The sequence below is a fragment of the Hippoglossus stenolepis genome, chromosome 12, assembly GCF_022539355.2.
Source record: "Hippoglossus stenolepis isolate QCI-W04-F060 chromosome 12, HSTE1.2, whole genome shotgun sequence".
NCBI lineage: Eukaryota > Metazoa > Chordata > Actinopteri > Pleuronectiformes > Pleuronectidae > Hippoglossus > Hippoglossus stenolepis.
This window is the reverse complement of record NC_061494.1, coordinates 16531116-16551612: the sequence shown is the minus strand read 5'-3', so window position 1 is coordinate 16551612 and position 20497 is coordinate 16531116. Positions and strand designations below refer to the sequence as shown.

Here is a 20497-nt window from a genome sequence, read left to right as displayed (position 1 = left end):
ACATCCCAACATGACACCCAGGAGACAAGTCTTCAGGGTCTGTCCCCAACAGGGGGCGGGGCGGAGACTCTCTACTGACCAATGGCAGAGCGAGAGCGGACTTTTCTCTCTCGCGATTGGCCGCCGCGACCACGCTGTGTGTGTGGAAACAGGAAGAGACTCCGGTCACGTTTGTTTTCGCTGGAAGATGAAACGCGCATCGCACGGACACAGACGTGATGTGAAGGACTTCGTTGTAAGCTACAGAGCTAATATGTGGTTTTAAAGTTCCTCTAACTACAGTTACCTTGAACTAAAAACTAAAAAACGACCCGTAACCGCGTTAAAATCCCGAGGCGGAAGTTGGTGTTCTCCTTCAGACACGAACCCCCTGTCGTGTGTTTCCGTACTTTCACCCACACTCTTAACATTAACACTCGTTTTTAACTCGCTTCAAAACACTCACACGCTCCAAAGGGTTTTTTACCAACGCTTGTCTGCGCTTCGGCTTAAAATGTCCTCCGTGTAAAAAAAAAAAAACCCAACACGACGATGACACATGTTGCGTTTCTCTCCACACCTGCGCTTCCTGCTCCATTAATCCCGCAGGTTTGACCAGGAACTAGTCTGACGAGAAACGAGTCACATGATTGACGAGCACGAGGCCGCTGCCAGTGTGTGTGTGTGTTGTGTTTTTTTGTTGTTGTTGTGTGTTTTAAACAACGCAGGAGCTGCTTATTGTTTGTTGATCCTCAGCGTGAAGAGGAGCCGGCTCGGGCCCTGAACTAGACACTTTGCACTAGTTTACCGGGGAAACTGCACCAAAACAAACCATGATGGCATTATTTTTAATCAGTGCAGAGGCTATTAGCCGGGGCCATTATTGCCAAAGTCCATTATTCCACGTATGAGTCTATTACCAGCTTGCTAAATGGCAGGCAGTGTGTTGAGCGCTTATCCAAAGTGCACTGTACCATTGTTTGGCTCAGAAATTTTCTCGCCTTTATTGTCAGTTCAGGCAAACCCCCGATGAATACAGTGAGAGAGCTGCAAGACTAGAAACAAGAAAGTTGAAGGAGACGCATTTGTGATCGCACACCATGACAGATGTGGTGTGTGTGTGTGTGCGTGTGTGAGGGAGAGAGAAGAAGAAGTGGTGGAGGTGGGGGGTAGCAACTGAAAGTCTAAATGAAACACTGTAAATGCATGACTACCATTTTATCACACAACCCCTTTGTTTAATCTAAAAATAAGTGTATCCATTCTTAAATTAAAAAAGGGTCCACAAGACCACATTGTTCAATGGAGCATTTTTATTTTTATTTGTTGTTTTATCTTTCTAACAAAATTATTCTTAATTATTGGGTTGTTATTTAAAAAGGCACGCTGATACAGACATGTCCGGGACAATTTCCTAAAGCTTAATATGATATCTTTAAATCACAAACAAATGACTTGTTATATTTATTTTGGGTTGATATCCCCCTAAAAATTACTCATGAGACAAAGAGTGAATCCTCACGCTGGCGATGCTTGGAAAAGGAAATGTTTAGTATAAACTCTCGAAAAAAAATAGAAGCAAATATATGTGTTGATTAGTAAACTGATTAATTGTTTCAGGTGTAACAAATCTCCAGGACTGCGTCTAATGAGTGCTGCATGTTGAAGTACATTGTCAATTTCTTTCTGAGGTGTTTTCCTCATGTGGATAACCACAGGAAGTTTTGCCTCAAGAATCTTTTAGGCATAAATTATCAATATTAGGGAAGAATTACTGTGAAGTCTGTCAATAAACTGGAGCTGGAGTATTGTTTCAAATGTGTAGCTTTTGTAAGCAAAACTTGTCAAATTATGGATTTAATACTTAAATCTTTTTCATCTAATTTTAAACTGAATGTGTTATGTTGATAGTACATAACAGCATATTTAAAAAGATCAGTTTGGAGTTGGGGAAACTGTTTGACATTTTTCACTATTTGTGATATTTCCTATAGTAAAGAATTAAATGATTAATCATGAAAACAATGTGCAGCTTAATTAATAATGAAAAATAATGGTTAGTTGTGGCTCTTCATATGTCTCAATTAATGTACAAACATATGTGTTAAAAAATTCATGAATGTGGATTACAAGCACTATTAAAAATAATAAAAAAAGAGAGATATTGTGTTTGTACCCTTTGGACACTTTTCAGATCAAGGTTCCATGAAGGAAAGGTTTCCTCGGTTGAAACTTACAATCAATGTGACCTTTATTTATTATAACCCCCATCTCTCAAAAACTCACATATAACATAGTCAATCATCTCTCCTTCCCTCAAAGTAAAAATAAAAAAGGAACTGCTGTCTGGTTATTGCCAGTATCCATCTCAGTCGTCAGAAAAGCTGCACGTTTTTGCTGTTGTTAAGGGCTGGAAACCAGAATCCCATCGGAGTTGCACCCTAAGGAACAAATTTAATGCTAGAAAAACATCCCGGCCATCAACCAAAAATGACGGATTGAAAATAATGTCGAGCTATCTTGGGAATCCCCCACCAGACAAGGGAACAGACTGCATTGTTTTTCTCATTTATGTGATATATAGAACAGAAAGAGGGGAAAAAATGGGCGATTTATTGGTTAGATAGGCGTATTCTTTTCCATGCACAAAAGAAATATTGGATAGTAATGTAGGGATCAAGTCACATCATGACATTGTTTGGAGGCTAGGTGTTCAAATATGTAAGTCATCATCCGTTGGTGGGCTGCTAGGTTTCCAATAGATCATTCAATGCAAATGTGTGTGGGAAATTGTGAAAGTTGCCACATGAATATGTCAATGAACACCGTGTAATTTGTGCTTCCTTAGCAGGGCAGCGAGATGAAGAAGCAGAGGGAGAGCCAGTGCACTCAGAAGACCATCTCATTGCTGAGCCCCCTGGGGACGATCCAAGTCAGTGGATGTGAGAATGGTGTGCACACCATCCAGATCCTAATGGATGTCGCACCTGCTGAAAGGTACTGTACAACAGCCGGGCTGGTGACGTGATAAACAAAGGTGTGAAATTTACAGGCAGACAGAATCCACTCCTGTGATGGAGTGCCACCATTCCTCATTGGAAGCAGGGCATTTTTGTAGATCCCACAAGAAATATCCTGGAGAAAGTTGGGCAAATATGAGCAGGCACTAGAAATATGAGGGGCACTAGAATACAGTTGGGCTGGAAATTAGATTTCTGATGGCATGTGGTTGTGATTCTTCCTGCAGTATATTTGAAATTTCAGAAAAATAACTTGTTTATTACCCACAAGGGAGTTGATTAGAGCTGATGTCTGTAGGGTCAGCAAAGGCCATGGGGAGCATGGACTGTTCCCTCCTGTTTATTTATGTTGCCTCAAAGTTGAATGCAGTAGTCTTGAGTGTCAAGCGACACTCAGAAATGTAATATGTGATTGCATTTCATGCCCTGCCCATCCCTCAAAATTGTTAGAATGCTGACAGTCTTACTGAAGCGATTGAAACTGATTAAACCCGGCATTAATAAGTACTTATTCCTTATTTTTACAGGTCCACATCCTACATCTCAGATTAGTTTTGATTAGATTGAAATTAAATATCCATGTATCGCAGATTTGCATTTGATAACCTTGAATGGTTTGGGAAATTAAACCATTTTCAAATGCAGCCGGATAGGAAGTTATCCTTTTGAAAATGTATGTTCAAATTCTAATTTATGTAAACCCATTAATGACCTTGTATATTATACCTCAACATGTGTTTCCTCCCTGACTGTCTGCTATTTCCTAAAATTCATCAAGCAGTAAAAACATTCCACTTGTTGTTAATGAGTTGAAGTCTGAAAATTAATAATATGGAATTTTGATTATGGAAGATGTCCTGTAACCATGCGCAAGCACCTTTTTCCGTCTCCTCGTGAACAGGGTTTAATTTGTGTGTTCAGGTTCAGTAGGAATATGCAAATGAATTTAATGATTCGCATCACTAGATCATTTCTCAGTTTAATATCATTTGCGGTGTCGGTCATAAATGAAGCCTCGATCACATCGTGGCCTGTACGTTCTCGAAGGTGTGAGCGGGAAATTACTGAACCAGATGTTTAGATATTTTTTATCACAACCAGTTGAATACAGTGTCATTGTTGTAGGACAGGGGAACTAGAGCCACCTCAGATATACGGAGCAACGCAATGTAAACAGGCATTAAGGGAGGCGAGATAAAGTGACAAAATATAGGCTTATCTTTGCAACTGGCTTTACATGTAGATCTCACAAAAGCCTGCCTGTAGCGGTAATAGTTCAGATCAGCCATTTCCATTGATTTATTTATGACATACTAAACAAGGCTCTTTTCAGCTTTGGATGTGGGGTGGCACAGGCTTAGGAAGTCAGTGTGATAAATGATCTCTAAGAGCATATTTTGGATAAGGGAGATAGATAACGTCCATGCCACGCATAACGTAACATGAGACCCGCAGTAGATATTTGTGACCGAGCCAAAGCTTTACAGGCTCGTGTGGCCGTGTTTGTTTTTCACAATTCACTATTGGTTGGTGTTGAACAGCCGAAGCAGCAACAAAAGCATTTGAGGCATTGATAGATAGTTATTGATAAACACCATTATAGCTACATAAACGCCCTTGAAGTATTGCTTACGCACCATGACCGTCAGCTCTTTCTAATAGAAACGTCTCAAGCCCCTTTTGCTTCCTAACTGATCTTAGGAACATTTCCTGAAATCAACCTCCTCTGCCAGTCTAACGACAGCCCTGAAGGCACCATCAGATGAACAAATTCATTACATCTCAACAACCCCTGTTGGGGCCCTACGCACCAGCCTCCCTGTTAACCGCCTTTCCCCCTCTTTAGTTTTTAGCATGGCCTCAGCGTTCACAGAAAAATGATACGCATTTTGTTTACAGGAGATTACTATTATCTGAAATATGATGCTTCTCGCCTCCTTCATACAGAGCACAGACACATAATACAGAGGAAATCATAGAGCACTTTTTTATTAGGGTGAAAAATGAAAAAAAGGGCTGGACTCCTGCCCCAAGACATTTTGTGAGCATATTATTTTACAATGCTTTGATCAATTTGTCTGTCAAGCTGGCTGAGATGTGGGGGAGCAGGAAAAAAGCAATTTAGCTTGTGAGGTCCTCAATAGAAATGTACTACAGGAGCCTGTGTATGACATGTTGCATTAGAACCTGACTAGCCTTTATTGCCTGATAATGTCGCGAGGCAATGCTGATATCAATCACCCTTTAACAGCCAGATGTGTTTTTATGAAAAGAAAAAAAAAATGCATGCAGCATTTCTTGGAAAATAATTGATTTAATTCTGAGCAGAGGGATTTCTACTTTTAACAACATAAAAATATTGTGTTGTGGGGAGAAAAAAGAAAGAAAAAACGTGCCCAAAATGTGCTAGAAGCTAAAAATTGTTAAGAACAGACTCTTTGCATATGCTCCTATAGAAAATTGTAATTAATTTTACACGGATAAGCATTCTGTCTCATTTGCATATAAATATAAACAATATATTTGTGCATCTGAATTCCCAGCACACTCGAGTCACGTGAGCTGCCTAAAATCCTAAGTGGCTAAAACCAAAAATTATCATTATATTTCCCAGGCCATAAATCCCCCCTTTTTTTCTCTGACACAAAGCCTTATAAATCTGTGTCTGATTTTTCACAGTGCACATTGTTTTTAGTTAATGATTTTCATCTGTTTGTTGTTGCTGTGATAGCGGGGAAATGTACCATATGCTCCGGCAAAAGACAAATGATTAGCAAATGAAATTCTGGACAGCTGTCTGACTGAAAGTGTTTGGTTGATAGCATTCTGCTACCATAATTAGCTTAAGCTTTGGGTTAATTAACTTTCTACCTGGATATGCATAATAATAGCATTCTGCAGAAAGCCAAGGAGCTTTCAGTATCTCGGCAGCAAGGCATGGCGTTTTATTTTGTATTTCAGCTGCATATTTCAATTTCAAGAGGCGATTTAGCTCGGGAGCATCGTCAAATATTGTAGATTTGACTCCTCAAGCCAGATAATTCTGAAACAATAGGGGCGTATTATGTGGCAGAAATGCCATTTCTGAATGTAATTAAAGCGGATGAAAGCAATCACCAATTTTTAAACGCTTTTGTCTAGCACGAGGCCTACTTGTAAAAAAATACCCATCAAGAGGAGAAAGGAGGCAAGAGAACCCCCAAGTCCTTATATAAGAGGCCTTTGAGACTGAAGTGAAGTACAACAGTAATTAGTCTTTTGTATGAATTTGCTGGCCATGGTCATGATTAGTTAAGGATATGAGAGGACTGCAGGACTGCATTGCTCTTAAGGAGGAGGGTGTTAAAGTCTATTTATCACCAGTTATCCTCACAGCTTTCCATTATCACCGACAACACTGGATGGGGGCCTGAGAACAGCCTAATTGTTCTGAGGTGGAGTGTTTTCGTGTCGAACCTGTCACCCCAGTCGCACTGGCATTCATAAGCAGCCAGACATTTTCCATATATCCAGCCCTAATACCCAAGCTGTCACAACAGCTTTTACACACTACTACCAGCGCTGGTGTGAAATATCTGAGGTGATGCATTTATCGTTTTTCTCACACTTGTGTAGTGTTGTGAATCAATGTCCTGGTTCACACTGAATAGCGGAATGGTAAATGTGTTCCCTGTTTGGGGCCTGTTTACATGATGTGCTCACACACCAGGAAACAACAACTTTTTTTTTTTCCACCATTATAATTTCCCTCTGTCTTCCTCTCCGTCTCTCAGCCGTTCTCGCTCAGTGGGTGTGTTTATATTTAGTCTAACATGTAATTTTAATCAATTTAAATGATTGTTTTTCCAGATATATAGACACAACCGTGTGCTTAAGAAACTGCTTGCATTTGTAACTAAAATGCTTTGTCATACAAACGGTGCTCTGCTGAGATATTGAATGAAATCATCAATAAGGCAGGGAGAGACGTTTTGACGTAGTCCCTTTAGAAATGGTATGAATAATTCATTGTGTAATGATATTCAGATGATTTTTGTTCTATTTTTTACTGCGGCCTTAGAATATTGTTTTGCATGTTGTGAAGTGTAGTACTCAGCTGCGTATTCATTAAGGTGCTGCTCCCACTGGCCCTTGGACCCATCTGTGCTCTATGTTTATGCCTCCGTCTCTCGGGACCATCCCAATCAGCCTGCATGTGCCATTTCCTGTGTAAACCAACACCTGTGTAACACACTACCTGTAAACCGCCCATGTAGACGAGACACTGACATTCACTCAGATGAAAATCTGCAAATGTTGTGGTTTCCAAAGCAGACCCTCCAGGGTCAGGACAGGAGCCGAGCGAGAGTTAGCTCTCACTGTCGAGCTGCAGCCAAAAGCAGCTCCTGCACTTTCTTTTTTTTCTGTTGTTGTTGTTTTAAATTTTTTTTTTTCCCTCCCTCCCTGCTGTCGACCGGGAAGTTTTTCAAGCACGAGGGTTGTGCTAGTTTGTTTTAGAACTTGATTGGATTCTATATCTGCAACATGCAGAAGTGTACAGTGTGTGACATACTAACGCAATATGCAGAGAGATGATTCTGCTCTGACATCTTGGAGGGGAGTACGAGTCAATTATGCCCAAGTGTTGTTCTTGCTTATCTTCCTGCGGCACCAAACAAGGATTTAGTCAAGGATTTAGGGGTGAGGGGGCGGTGGTGGGGATCATGGTAAGCGGTTCACAACAAAACACTCAAAACTCCTGGGAGCGGGCACTGATTTAAAAATAAATTACAGAAGACGAAGCGCTAACACTCAAGGGCCCTCAGCAGTGCTGGCGTACACAGGTGAAGATTAGCCTCCTCGCTAATCAGAGGAACAAGGCAGTAATTTGCTCTGAACACAGACAGTAATTAGGACTTGGTGACACTGGATTCCCATAATGCCTTTGTGCTTGACGTGGTCAAATTTTGACAGAGGCTATCCATGCAGGGTCACTGTCCCCCCAGTCTCTCGGCCCTCTTCAGTTGAGGCTCTAAAAGGTCCCTGCAGTTACAGGGGATCCCTAATGTACTTTGTGCCTCCCTCACTGGCTCCTTACCATTCGGGTAATTGGAATCTCTTACTGTGGCACTTGAGAATAGAGGCTAAAAACGCTATTTGAAACTGCTCAGTAGTCTGTTGTAGATAAACATTGCTGCGTCGGGGTGTGGATACACTACATAATGGAGTAAGAGTTAAGGCTCTAGTAATACATGCCTTCACTGACTCCTGTGGCTAGCCAGTTGGGAGAAGACCTAATTGTTGTGTGCTTTGTTGCCTCCTGTACTGTGTTTTACCACCACCTTTATGTATCGGAGTGAGTGTTGTGGCCTCTTCGGTGGACATTCACTAATAAGAGTTGTTGGATATCTGGAGAGCAGTTTATACGGCCCAGTTGTTTTTATTTTGAAACTGCAGAGCACAAAAACGTGCGCCCCACAACAAAATGAGAAGCATTCCTTACAGCTTACCACTCGGAAAGCTCTCGACTTTACTGCTGCAGTAGCTAGATAGGCATCTGAATGATCTTCAAACGGTTGAACAAGCTGCATTGAGCAAGTGGCTTACAATTGTATCACAGCCTTTGGCTCAGAGACCATCAGGATCTTGACATTCATAGAGACATGCTGTATTTTTTTCCCTTTTTAGACAGTCATTTTAGGCTTTTTTCATGCTCTCTTGAGTCTTTGACGTCTGCGAGTTAAGTATCTGGAGCTATAAGGCTGAGGAAAATATTGGACTGCTCTTGGCCTTTTCTATTTCATCCTCTGACCCGCCATGTTACCCATGATCGGTGAAGGAGAACTCTGGCAGGCTGTGTCAAAAGTGACAGCCGATCGAGTCAGGATGAGCGCCATCACGCTTCACAGGATGGAGGCATGAGTTCTGAGTTTTTCCCCCTTTTTGTGCAATATACCATTACACCCTTCGCCAGATTCCTTTCAATTAGATCCTGTGGTTAACCTGTTCCATTCTTACGACTGCAGCTGATAGAAAAAGTCTCACTGAAGTCTTGTGCAAGCACAGATACACAATATGTTAAAGAAAATTGACAAATTTAATGTCAGCTCTTCCTTTTTTTCCCCCTTTGTCTCCTTTGATTGTTTCTTCCAGGTTGAATGAAATAACCTCCAACGTTATATAAATGCTCAATTCATTCTTTATATTAGAGTTGGAAAATAAGTAGGACTCCAAATGACTCCCACTTTACGCTGCAATGATTTATGGTAATTGGAAATTGATTGTGACAGGAGCACAATATTAGAAATTTTCTCAAATCACAATCTTCTATCAAGGGAAATATTCTTTTTAGTGCAGCAGGTCCTGGCTACTTTGAAATTAGTTTCTTATTTCCTTACTTGTGATGAAACGTGATGAACGTCTGAAGGACATGGAAAAAAGAACGTATGATTTTTAACCAGTCAAAGAAAAATAAAGAATAAAGAAATTGTTTATTCAAACTTAAAACCTCTTGTTCCACATTGTTATTAAAATCATGTTTATAGTCTCTGCTAATTATAATTCTTAGATTTTATACAGGGGATGGCAGTTACTTTAAGACAATATAAAGATCGTGCCTCCTCTGAGAGTTTCTTTGTAATTAGCTCCACATTTATTACACATCTCTAATCTCTCATTTGAAGGGCAGACTTTCTAATGTGCCAGTCTGGACTCTGCGAAGATCATGTGATGCTGCTTGATTTGTGATTCACTGAAGCCTGAAGCGACTGGAAATGTTGCCAGTGCAGGAGCTACATCTCCACTGCCCTGCATGCTCTTTAAAAACAATCCCCCATCGCACCTAGAGGTGACAGACTTCAGCTCGACTGATGTTGTTCCACTTTTATTTATTTATTTCGGTGTTGTTTACTGGCCATAACATGTACTGCATTGCATTAACTTTTACTACTGTCAATGTTGTATCACTCAAAACACCTTTAAAGCAGGCGCATCCATATGGGGCGGGGGCTGAGGGGGGTGAGGGAAAAATTAGCCATGGTGACAAGTCTGAAGTGTGAGCTGGAGGTCAAAGGTGCCAAGCCTTAAGCAAAGGTGCTCTAGCCTTTGTCCGGTAGATTGTAAGGGCCTGCGGGTCCAACAGGAACATTTCCACACACAATATCCCCGAGCTGTCAGTGTGCAGCGGCTGGAACATCCTCTCAGAGAGAAAGAGGGGGTGTGTGTGGGGGGGGGTAGCGGGAGGAGGATGAGGGAGGAGGCGCATTGGGGTGGAGGGGATGGGGTGGTGGTAGTGGGGAGGGGGGGGCAGAGAGGGAACAGTGGCCTGAAGATCCTTGCTGAGAGAAAGAGGGATGGGGGATGGTGGGTGTGTGTCGGGGTGTCGGTGGTGGGGAGCCAAAAGAGCTGGAGTGGGAGGATAGAGAAATAGAGAGGGGGGGGAGGAAGAGGAGGGGAGGGATGGAAAAGGAGAGACAATGACAAGTAGGGGCTGGCTGGGCACTCACCCATGCCGACAGAGATTGCCATGAGCCATGGCCATTGTTTGAGCCGGTCTCAGCGCAGGACCCGCCAGTGGGTTTCCGAGTTTTCACCACTCAACTATAAACTGCTGCGCGGGTTTATTTAGAAATGAGAGTATTTACACCTTTTACTGTATTTACACCCACTGTTAAACGGCACCCGGGAGACTTCCATCGTGCCGCTACAAACTAGCGGGCAGAGCGGCTCTCTGAAAAACTGACCTGCTCAGTCATAACACTCCAGTAAACCTCAACTTCACATGTCCAATATAAAACGCTGCTCAAACTGTGACCTGCAGAAGTGTAAAAACACTTCAGGGCCGTGTTGTTACGGCGGGCAAGAGAGAGACGGTCTGTGTGTTTAACAAAGTAAATGTCCATTATTAATACCATACAGGATAAGCCAATTTTGAAAAAGGGGCACTTAAATGGTGATATTATTTATTTATAAGTCCTGTACACCAGTTAATGGAATTGGCGGCCTGCTTTAGATCCACAACACAGCTTGAGGTCCACTTTGCAGTAATGCACATGCTAAGAGAAGACCTTCCCTGTTGGGTCTTTAAGTGTCAAATATGGGTCAGTCTGCTTGCATTGACCTGGGGGGTGGTCAGCAGCGGAGAGAAATTCAGCTGTTAAGTGATGCCAACTCAACCATCGGCAAATTCCTCCAAGCATCTACTCTTGCTAAGATGCGCGTCCAAGTGCAGAGCTTTGCTGGCCAGCATCGCTCTGGCCAAAAAATCCATTTATTCTTGTCATGAACTATAAACTAGACTCAAGCAGAGTTGAAACTGTTGTTAACGCTGTGCTCTTAACTTTTTTTTTCTTTTCTGGAAACAGCTGCAAGACTTTTGAAAAGTCTCTCACTCTTGTTTTTCCAGGAACTGGTTCTGCTTGTTTTAAGTTGGTTGAAATAAAGTGTTCGCGCTGGTTCGTACGACTCGACAATGTTTTCTTTCATATTCTATCACGCTGCACTTGGTATATATATACATATCTACTGTAAAAAAAATGTCTGGATTAGTGTCTATTTTCTTGAACTTCTTTCTGTCTTTCATAGCTCTTGCATTTGTCACCACTGAGTGACAGGAGCGAAGCCAAAGTGCGTAACTTTAGATTTTAAGCACGTCTTGATTAACAACTTTTGTTTCACTCAGCAAATTATGTCATCTTGCATCTGTGTCACCCGTGGCGTGTTATTACACTCTCGTGGCACATTTTAGCGCTGTTCAACCAAGAATCGGGTATTATGATTGCTCCTCTGATCCCCACCTCACCTCCCCATCCTGCCTTATATCCCTCACAGGAGCGACGGGGCCCCCCTGAGCTGTGTGGTCAACGATAGCCCGGCAGAAACGAGCCCCGAGTTGCAGCGCTGCGTTGAATGGCTCCAGGCGTACTTCAGTGAGCCGCAGACCACTGGGAGACTCCCGCTCCCTGCCTTTCACCACCCCGCCCTGCAAGGAGGTCTGTCATGGATAAATATTTGCAGAGCCATGACTGGGATCAGGCTTTCACTCTTAATTGTCAGTTACATCACTTACACTCACTGGCTCACTGTGTTATAATGAAGTATTTTATGGCTGAGAGAGAGAGAGGGAGAGAGAGCGAGGGAGGGAGAGCGAGAGTGAGAGGGAAAGCGAGTGAGTGGGTGAGAGAAGGAGAGAGAACAGAACACAGAGCTGTAACTTGGTTCAGTAATCTGTGGCAGCTCTTACCACGCGTGTTAGTCTTGGCAAGCTTTTCCATGATTCTTGGCACATTCTTTGAAACTGATCGAATTCCACTCTTGACATTTTCAGACAGGAAGCTCTTTTTTTTTCTAATGAGAACATGTGAATGGTGGTAAAGTTTGAATGAGCTTATTGTTGGCTTGACCAGTCACCTAGGGCGAGTAAAATGAAAGCACCCCAAAAATGGACAATTAGTGTCCTTTCAACTGGAAGCTGTGGCTGCGGAGTGAGTGATTGAGGGCGCTGAGGAAAGAAACGAGGATTTAATTATCCCTCCAGTTTTTTTGTTTTTTTTCGGGAGACAAACAATACTCGCAGCCCGACAACTTTTTTTCTATTTTTTCAAATCATAAACTTATCACGCTTGTGCCGTTTCCCAAACAATTCCAGGCAGTTTCTTTGTCACGCCGAGATGTTCATCGCATCTTAACTTAAAGATTTTTCACGAGTGCTCATTTAAAGTCAGAAGCACACCTACACGGGAAAGAAAATAACTCTAATATATGCATTTAACAATTGTGCTTCTCTTCCTCTGCAATCAGGCCTTAGCTGCTCTCTAATTTCATGCAGATCTGCAGTGCTTGAGTGATGGCATTTTCAATGAGCAGGTACTCCATCGAGACCCTGTATACAGCTATGAGTCCCACGCTCCCGCAAAGGCAATGCAGAAATACATCAGGACCAATTACGATATCAACTTTCAGTGTGATTCCCTTCGCCACCAAGTGCTTGTGTACCAGCCCCAGGCTCTTTCAAATCGCATCTCATCTGAAGTCTTTGGGGTTTTAATTAAATTTCAGGATAGATGGAATTCTTCATTAGTACCTGATCTGAATAGGTGATTGTGCTGTGTTCCACCTCTCTCCCTCGCCTGTTGTTTTGGGGCTCAGTAAATACAGGGTTTAGGCTTCGATTGCTCTCAGTAGTCAGAACCATAGGCCATGCCAGTATAAAAATGTTAAATGTGAGCATCAAGAGTATTTGTCTTTTGAGAGAGGAAAATAGAGGTTTTTTATTTATTTTTTTGCTTGTTGATTCACAAATATTAAGGATTAGCTTCTTTTTTTTCTGTACAAATTCCTACTCGATCTAGTCTCCGCCGCCGCCACTTGCCTGGGAACAAAATACAAGTTTAATCAGGTCATTACAATCTGTGACAACCAACTTTTGTTTGCTCAGTTATCTTGTGGGAGAAGCTGAACGCGACAGCGCTCTCGCAGCACTTGTCATGTTATATTGAGTTGTGACCTTCACTTGAAGTGTTGCCATGTTTATTTACACATTTCTGACAAAACAAGCCACTTTTCATATTAGCTGTCACAATATACCTGAGCAACAGAGGTGACATGAAAGGAGACGCGAGTTGCAGTTTTCTATACTGTCTGACTGATTGTCATGCGCGACATCACACGCAAGTTTGGTCGACAGGGGTAGAGGGATGGCGAGTGTCGTGCTCCGTGAACATGTGTATGTTTGTGTGTGTGTGCGTGTGCGTGCACTCACGTTAACCCCCCCTTCAGAAAAACACAGACACCATCGTGAGTTCTTAAAACGATGCATATTCTTATCTCATTAATTATACATCCATATGTAACAGACGAGAGGATCTTAGTCTCGGTAAGCGGCACAGGGAATGTGCGGGGAGGGGGCCAGGCAAAGGGGGGGAAGGGCGCTCTTCAAAGCCCAAATGACTGTGTTCCTGCAGGAGCCTGAACCTCCCCCTGTGCACAGCACAGGGCGAGATGAGACACTCACCAGGACTCGCCCCTGTGATGTGGAGAGGAATTAGGGAAATGAACGTTTTCAGAATATCGAATAATCAGAGAATCATCAGCACCCCGTCAGCCTTCAAAAGTATGGATCCCTCAAGACTCAAGAGACACTTTGACTGGGAGTCAAAGTCTTCCCTCCCATTAGACACAAAGGATAATGAGGTAGCTGTATTTCCACTATTGTCTTTTTATTCTCACAGCCATGTATGAGGTGACTGTCAGCTGGAAGTCATCTCTCCAAATCTATCATTAGCAGGGCTGATGGAATTCAGTTCACAGTTTTTTTTCTCTCTCTCTCTCTCTCTCTCAAATTGCCCTCATATACAAAATTATGAGCAAATCCATCATACATGTCAATATTTCATAATCACTAGAACCGGTCGATTTTACTCCGGGTCAATCTGTCTCTGCCGCTGCAGTGGCCCAATCACCTGGCTGCCTGGTAGGTAATGGTCTGTGACACAATTATGGGATGTCTGTAAACATGTAAGTGGTTCCTCTCAACTTTTATTTAAACAATTGACATCACTGCACCCCGATCTAAAGAGGGTCCTGACCCCAGACACACCATATTAGGCTCTTTATGAAGTATGGGGCTCGGGGACTGCTCTCCAAATCATTGCTGGTCACCTCGAGTGACCCACATGAAGTCTCTGTCACTAACGCTGATGAGGGCAAAGTTCTTTAACCTCTGCGCCGGCAGATGAAAGCGCAGACACTTGATTTGTCCAGAACTGTTGGAGATGTGAAATCTTCCAGGAGAAACGGCTGCTCGGGATTTGTAGAAGGTGCAAACAGCACCGCAGCTTGTTGCTCGGTCTGCTGGCGTGACACCGACTCTGGTTGTTTGTCAATAACGTTCCCATCAGCGGGGATTTGTCTTCAGCCATCGTCTGGGCAAGTTGTCGCCAACCCACCCGTGACAAAGCGATATCAATGTGTACCGCTGCACATCATGTGGCCAAATCAGGGCTTTATGAGGGTGAATAATGCATAAAAGAAATTTCAGGGGTGTATCTTATCTCCTCATAACATTAAGTCTGTCTGCGTAAGAGCCCGTCATCTCGTTGACAGCGTGATTATTACCTGAAAAATTATTAAACAGTACCTACGGGCCCTGTTCAAGACAAAGAACTCACATGGGTGTGCATCAATCAAATGTATCCCCTTTAGGTTTTACACTTATTCCCCCCAGTTTAGGCAAATTGCCTTGTTCGCGTGGCTTTGTGTAGCGGAGAGTGACTATAAGGTAGCGAGGGAGCCTGGGGAGCAAAGGATGTTCACTCTGTAGAAGAGAGACAGGGGTGTGACATGTTTTCACACAATGCCAATTTAGAGGGATTTCTCATAGATCACTTGTCATGTGCTCTCTTAGACCATATAAATGAGAGAGAATGGGAGATCACTAATTGAATTTTCATGACTGAGTACATGTATATACTGGAAGAAATTCACCCCTCTTGATAACGAGACTATTGTTCCTCATCTTGCTCTCTGTGCTTAAAAAAAAAAAAAAAAGGATGTTGTTCGCTCGCTACATGAGCTCGGTGCATCGGTGTCTTAAGGTTTCGAGATGCTTCAAACACTTTTCCCCTTTTCTTTAGCAATCAGAGACAGAACAAACATGCCTCTCAGTCACTGCCTGGTAATCCAGAAAAAAAAGATAATGCTAGTGCTAAAGTGCTAATGAAATCAAAGCCGTTAATGTGGTCGGTTAAGCTGCGGATGATTTGAAGAATTCTGCCATTTAAGTGAAGATGATATAATGAATCTACTCTGAATAGAAAGCAATTAAAAGGACAAATTGGTCTGATTAACCTCAAAGTCATCCCACTGCCACAAATGGTGTGCAACATTCAAATTATTATTATTAAAAATCTGGAGCAGATTTGCAGTCTTTTTGGCCTCTCTTAATCCTTTTAAATGAAGGAGCGAACTTTTTTAATTTTAGCTGTGACCTTTTCAAAGCATAACCTAGATTTTTCTGCCATAGAAATAATTTTCTCACATCAGCTTCTGTAGCATGCTAATACTGGTTCCGAGGTCAACCGGAGGGACTTGGGTGCATTTGGTTGTTTAATGAGTATTGTAAAGAAGAAAAAACGGCACTCGTGCAGATCACCTCTGAAGAAGCCCTGCACCTCAAACACGTGTTTGTGCATAATGGAAAATTATGAAGTGGATCAAAATGTAGAGATGTGTCAAACTTTTTGATTTAAAGTCAAAACACTGTTTATTTCAGACGTGTATAATCCACCTCGCACTAAACTCTTGTCAGTCAGCCGTCTCCGTTTGATTAAACCAGGGGCTCTCGCCTTTTCTCTTCTCTCCTCCTGTCTCCCGCTCTTCCCCTCTGTCCTCTGCTTTGTGGGGAAGACGCGTTCACCAGCCGCGTGCTGCACGTACTTCAGAGGGATGTGAAGTTTGGAGAGACAGTCTCGTACAAACGCCTCGCCGAGATGGCGGGAAACCCCAGAGCGGTGCGAGCGGTGGGAGGGGCCATGAGGAGGAACCCGGTGAGTGTGCTTGACATTGATTGACAGGCTTCTCTGTTACGTACTTGCCTTATGTTGGACAGGGAGAGTGATTATGTTTTAGTTTAATTTGATTTTAATGGTTACTGCATCTTTATGGGTTGTGTGCATTAGTGGACAAACAGTGGAGCTGCCTATAGTCAGAAGTTAATTAGTAATTTAATATGCATAATAAATAAGGAATTTAATAAGACGCACAGGAGACACCATGAATGACTCACCTACAGTATTAAACATGGAGCTCCAACAATTTAATGAATGGCTGAAAATTAATCTACTGGTATTTTTTATATTAATAATATGAGCAAGTACTCAAAAATGTGAGGATTTGCTGCTTTTCTCTGTTTTATGCAAGTAAACAGAATCTTTTGATTTCAATTTGTTGGTGATAAAAAGAAGAACGTTTCAGATTATCACCTTCGAAACTGATAGGTATTTTTTTTAAACAATTTTTTTATGTTTTATAAACCTAACAGTTAATTGAGTATGAAAATAGTCGTCAGTTACGGCTCATATGAAATATTCCTGCGATGTAAATTTTAAATGTAATTTTGATCATCTGCGAGCAAGACGCACAAGTTGTTATAGATTTAAATGTTTTATGTCAAATATTTTCTGCTTTAAATTCATATAAGTTTTCAAAATGGTTAATTGAACAAATACACTAATATATAAATAAACAAGCACAGAAACAAATAAATAGTTATGAAATCTATACTTTCTGTCATCAAATAATTACTCAACATTGAAACTACATAAAAAACATGATAATATATAAAAGAGAGGCACTAATTGCAAAAGACAAGTTGTGTTTACCACTGACATTTCCCATTAAAATGCGTTTTTAAGAGTCCTCCTTGGTGCATTACATGTGTTGTGAAGTGTAGGTGTTCGAATACGTGCGATGACGAAACAGCCGCCTCCCGCTGAGAAGTAAAACTCTACCTCCAGCGCGATTTTAAGCCCACACCTTTTGTTCCCGTCCTCTCAAAGTCTTTACTGTAGATGTTCACTGCAAATCTCCGATTCTTGCAGGAAACCTGGCCCGCATCATTTTGCCCGTGAATCCACTGTGTACAAAATGGAGGGCTAGAGGGCAAGTGGTGTGTCTTCTTTTGATCAAACCCTTTGATCAAAGCCCGTTTAGCTCTGCCCATGTAGTGCTGTGGGCACCACCGGTGTGCTCTGTGAGGCAGAGGAGTCTTCTTGTACAGAAATGCAGCCAGTGAGATGTTCTCTCTCATATGTGCAGTGAAATATCTTGTGTACAACCTCACACTCAGCCCTGTGTTTCCCCTCCGACACCGCTTTTGCGATTAAAGAAGGGAAGTAATTTATAATGACAAAGCGGGTTTATAACACAGAGTAGATACAGACAAACCAGAAAAATAGCAATTTTCTGCATGTTTTTCACACTAGTTTCTCTACCTACTTTATGCATTACGTTAGCCATTGGCATTGCTTCTGGATGGCTGTCGAATACTTCTCAGTCTTGTGTTTTACAGACATTTCTTTCCTTTCGTCAGGGAGGCTGGGAGCCTGAGCCCTCAGCTCCTGATACAGATCCAGAGTCAGATTGTCAGTGTCAATTACTTGTCAGAAGCGCTGCTCCGTTCGGGCTTCAGCTGTGAAAAGCTCAGTGTGTTCAATCGATCCTCTCCTCTCTGTGGCACTTCTTCTTCACCAGGATTTGAGTATTGATAAGCCTGGTGTAGTGCTCTTTTCCCCCCAAGTGAAGAGGCAGATCCGAAGGCCTTGAGGGTACCCAGCTCTCCCTCCAAACCCGGGGAACAGTATTGATTCGAATACTGGAGCAGTATTTCTCTGTCTGCAAGGTTAATCTGGGGCTCGGAAAGTTTTATTGCTGTTGATATGGGAGCGGGTTTAATGATGGATTTGAACTGAAACACACTGCACGCCCCAACTTTTTTCTCTAAAAGGCTGGAGGTGCAGCCATCGAGTCAGGATAACTCATTTAAATTGGAGAAATATCGTCACAATGCACAGGAACAAAATGAGGGAAACATTAAGAAAATTTTACAAGAAGTATTTGCTGTGATTCTTTCCAACCGTTGCCACTCTCCTTGTTCTGGATTCACAATGATCGAAGTGTTTTAGGCTTGCTTGTTTAATCTTTCTCCAGCCATTTAGTTTACAAAGAACTCGGGACCCCCCTGGCATTCGTCTGCAACAAGAGTAAACGCTCCACCGACTTCCTCTTTTTAATGATCACAGGGTTATCAGATCTTAATGTTGACACCCTCTCGATTGAATATTCATCCTGCTGGTGTTTTTGCCCATTAATTTTTGATTGCTTCTTTGCTTTACACTATTAAAGAGTAAAAAACATTTATACCCAAAGACTGAGCCATCACCCTGAATGTGGATTTGTGCAGGATCAAACTAGACACCTCTGGTGTGGCACTTTGTTTTCATGCAGCGCATGAACATAAAAAGCAAAGAAAAAAGTGCAGATTCATATTTTCTGCATGTTAGTTACTTTTAAGTCACATCGTTTATGTGATAAATCAGAGATATTGTCATACGTGTGTGTATCTGCTGCCAGCATCTCCAGCTGCTGTGGTGCAGTGACAATAAACGTCAACCAGAGAATAAGACGGCAGTTGATTTTTAGAGTTCCAATAATATTTTATTCTATTTTTATTTTTCTACTGAGGCATCATAACATATTTAAATGTGTATATACTAAAAAAAGCTTTTTGCATTCTGAAACAATTGCATAAATTGGAAAATGGTTGTTATAATAAAAGCAAAATCAAACATTTTGAAAGTGTGTCCGAAAACGTTCTTGCATAATATTTGCTAAAGTTGCACATGTTTATTTCCTCCAAGTTGAATTCCTCTCCCTGTCTGTTTGTGCGTGTGCCAGGTTCCTCTCCTCATTCCCTGCCACAGAGTCATTTCGAGCAGTGGACAGAGTGGGCCGTACATGAGCGGCAAGGGCGACCATCTCAAACAATGGCTGCTCACCCATGAGAGGCAGAGAGGGGAAGGCTAAAGCATGACAGGCCAACTGTCCTTCATTCAGTCCACACACACACACACACACACGCTCTCACACAAGGCCAGTATTTTTTTTTTTTACGAACACAAAACAGGGCCATAAAGTTTAGCGTGCTTGGCACACACTATGGAACAACTGGAGCTTCTTGTAAATATTCATTTTATACTCCTTTTTTTTAAATCTAAGAATAGAGATGCTGCATTGTTAATGTGATACAGAGTTGTTGCAGAATTAGAATGTACAAAAATAACTTAAACAGAGAACAGTAGGAATTACAAACATATGCTCCCGTGGGTCTCTGTTGCCGTTTGCCAGATAGTGCTGGAATGGTTTTTCTAAAGAATTATTATTCCCTTAAAAATATGTCTCTTGCATTGTTGTTGTTGTTGTTTTTTTTTTTCCTAAGCAGAATTAGTCTTTGTACCTCTCGTTGGTTTTTTAATTTCCTGCCAAGTGAATGCTTTGTTCAACATCCAGTGATAAAGGCTCTGAATTTTACTGCTACAAAGCTTTGTAGTGAGGCATTTGTTTTGTCTTCATTTAGATCTCATTGTTTGCTCTCGCCTTATAAACCACCTAGAGAAGAGATGTCTTCTATGCATTATATACTGTGCTTGTGATACAACAGACATGCTTAAATAAATACATCTCAAAATGACAAATCTTGGCTTTTCATCATTTTAATTGTATTTAATTTAAAAATTGATTTCATGTAGCGTTCCCTCACTTCCGCTCATAATTAATTATGCTGTATGTCTTCTCTCTCTCTCTCTCTCTCCCCGCTGCAGCTCTGGATGTCAGAGCTCCTTCTTTTATTTCTGAGTGGTGTTTTCCATTAGAGGGCAGTACAGAACGGGAAACAGAAATCAACATTTCAACCTTGAATTCATCCTGCACATTAAATCTGTAACTTAAATGTTTATTATGTTATG

The 20497-nt window shown here is 41.8% G+C and overlaps 1 protein-coding gene across 2 annotated transcripts; it reads left to right on the top strand.

The window, feature by feature from the left end:
• The first annotated feature begins 125 nt into the window (after nt 1–125).
• On the top strand, nt 126–20223 carry mgmt (O-6-methylguanine-DNA methyltransferase). 2 transcript variants are annotated; one of them, XM_035173215.2, is made up of 5 exons: nt 126–235; nt 2831–2976; nt 11808–11968; nt 16383–16522; nt 19431–20223. In XM_035173215.2, the coding sequence occupies exons 1-5, from the start codon at nt 188–190 to the stop codon at nt 19557–19559; spliced, it is 624 nt and encodes a 207-aa protein (XP_035029106.1). In that variant the 5' UTR covers nt 126–187; the 3' UTR covers nt 19560–20223. The 2 variants fall into 2 exon arrangements, with proteins under 2 accessions (XP_035029106.1, XP_035029105.1); XM_035173214.2 differs by having other exon boundaries at nt 2828–2976.
• The last annotated feature ends 274 nt before the right edge of the window (nt 20224–20497 follow it).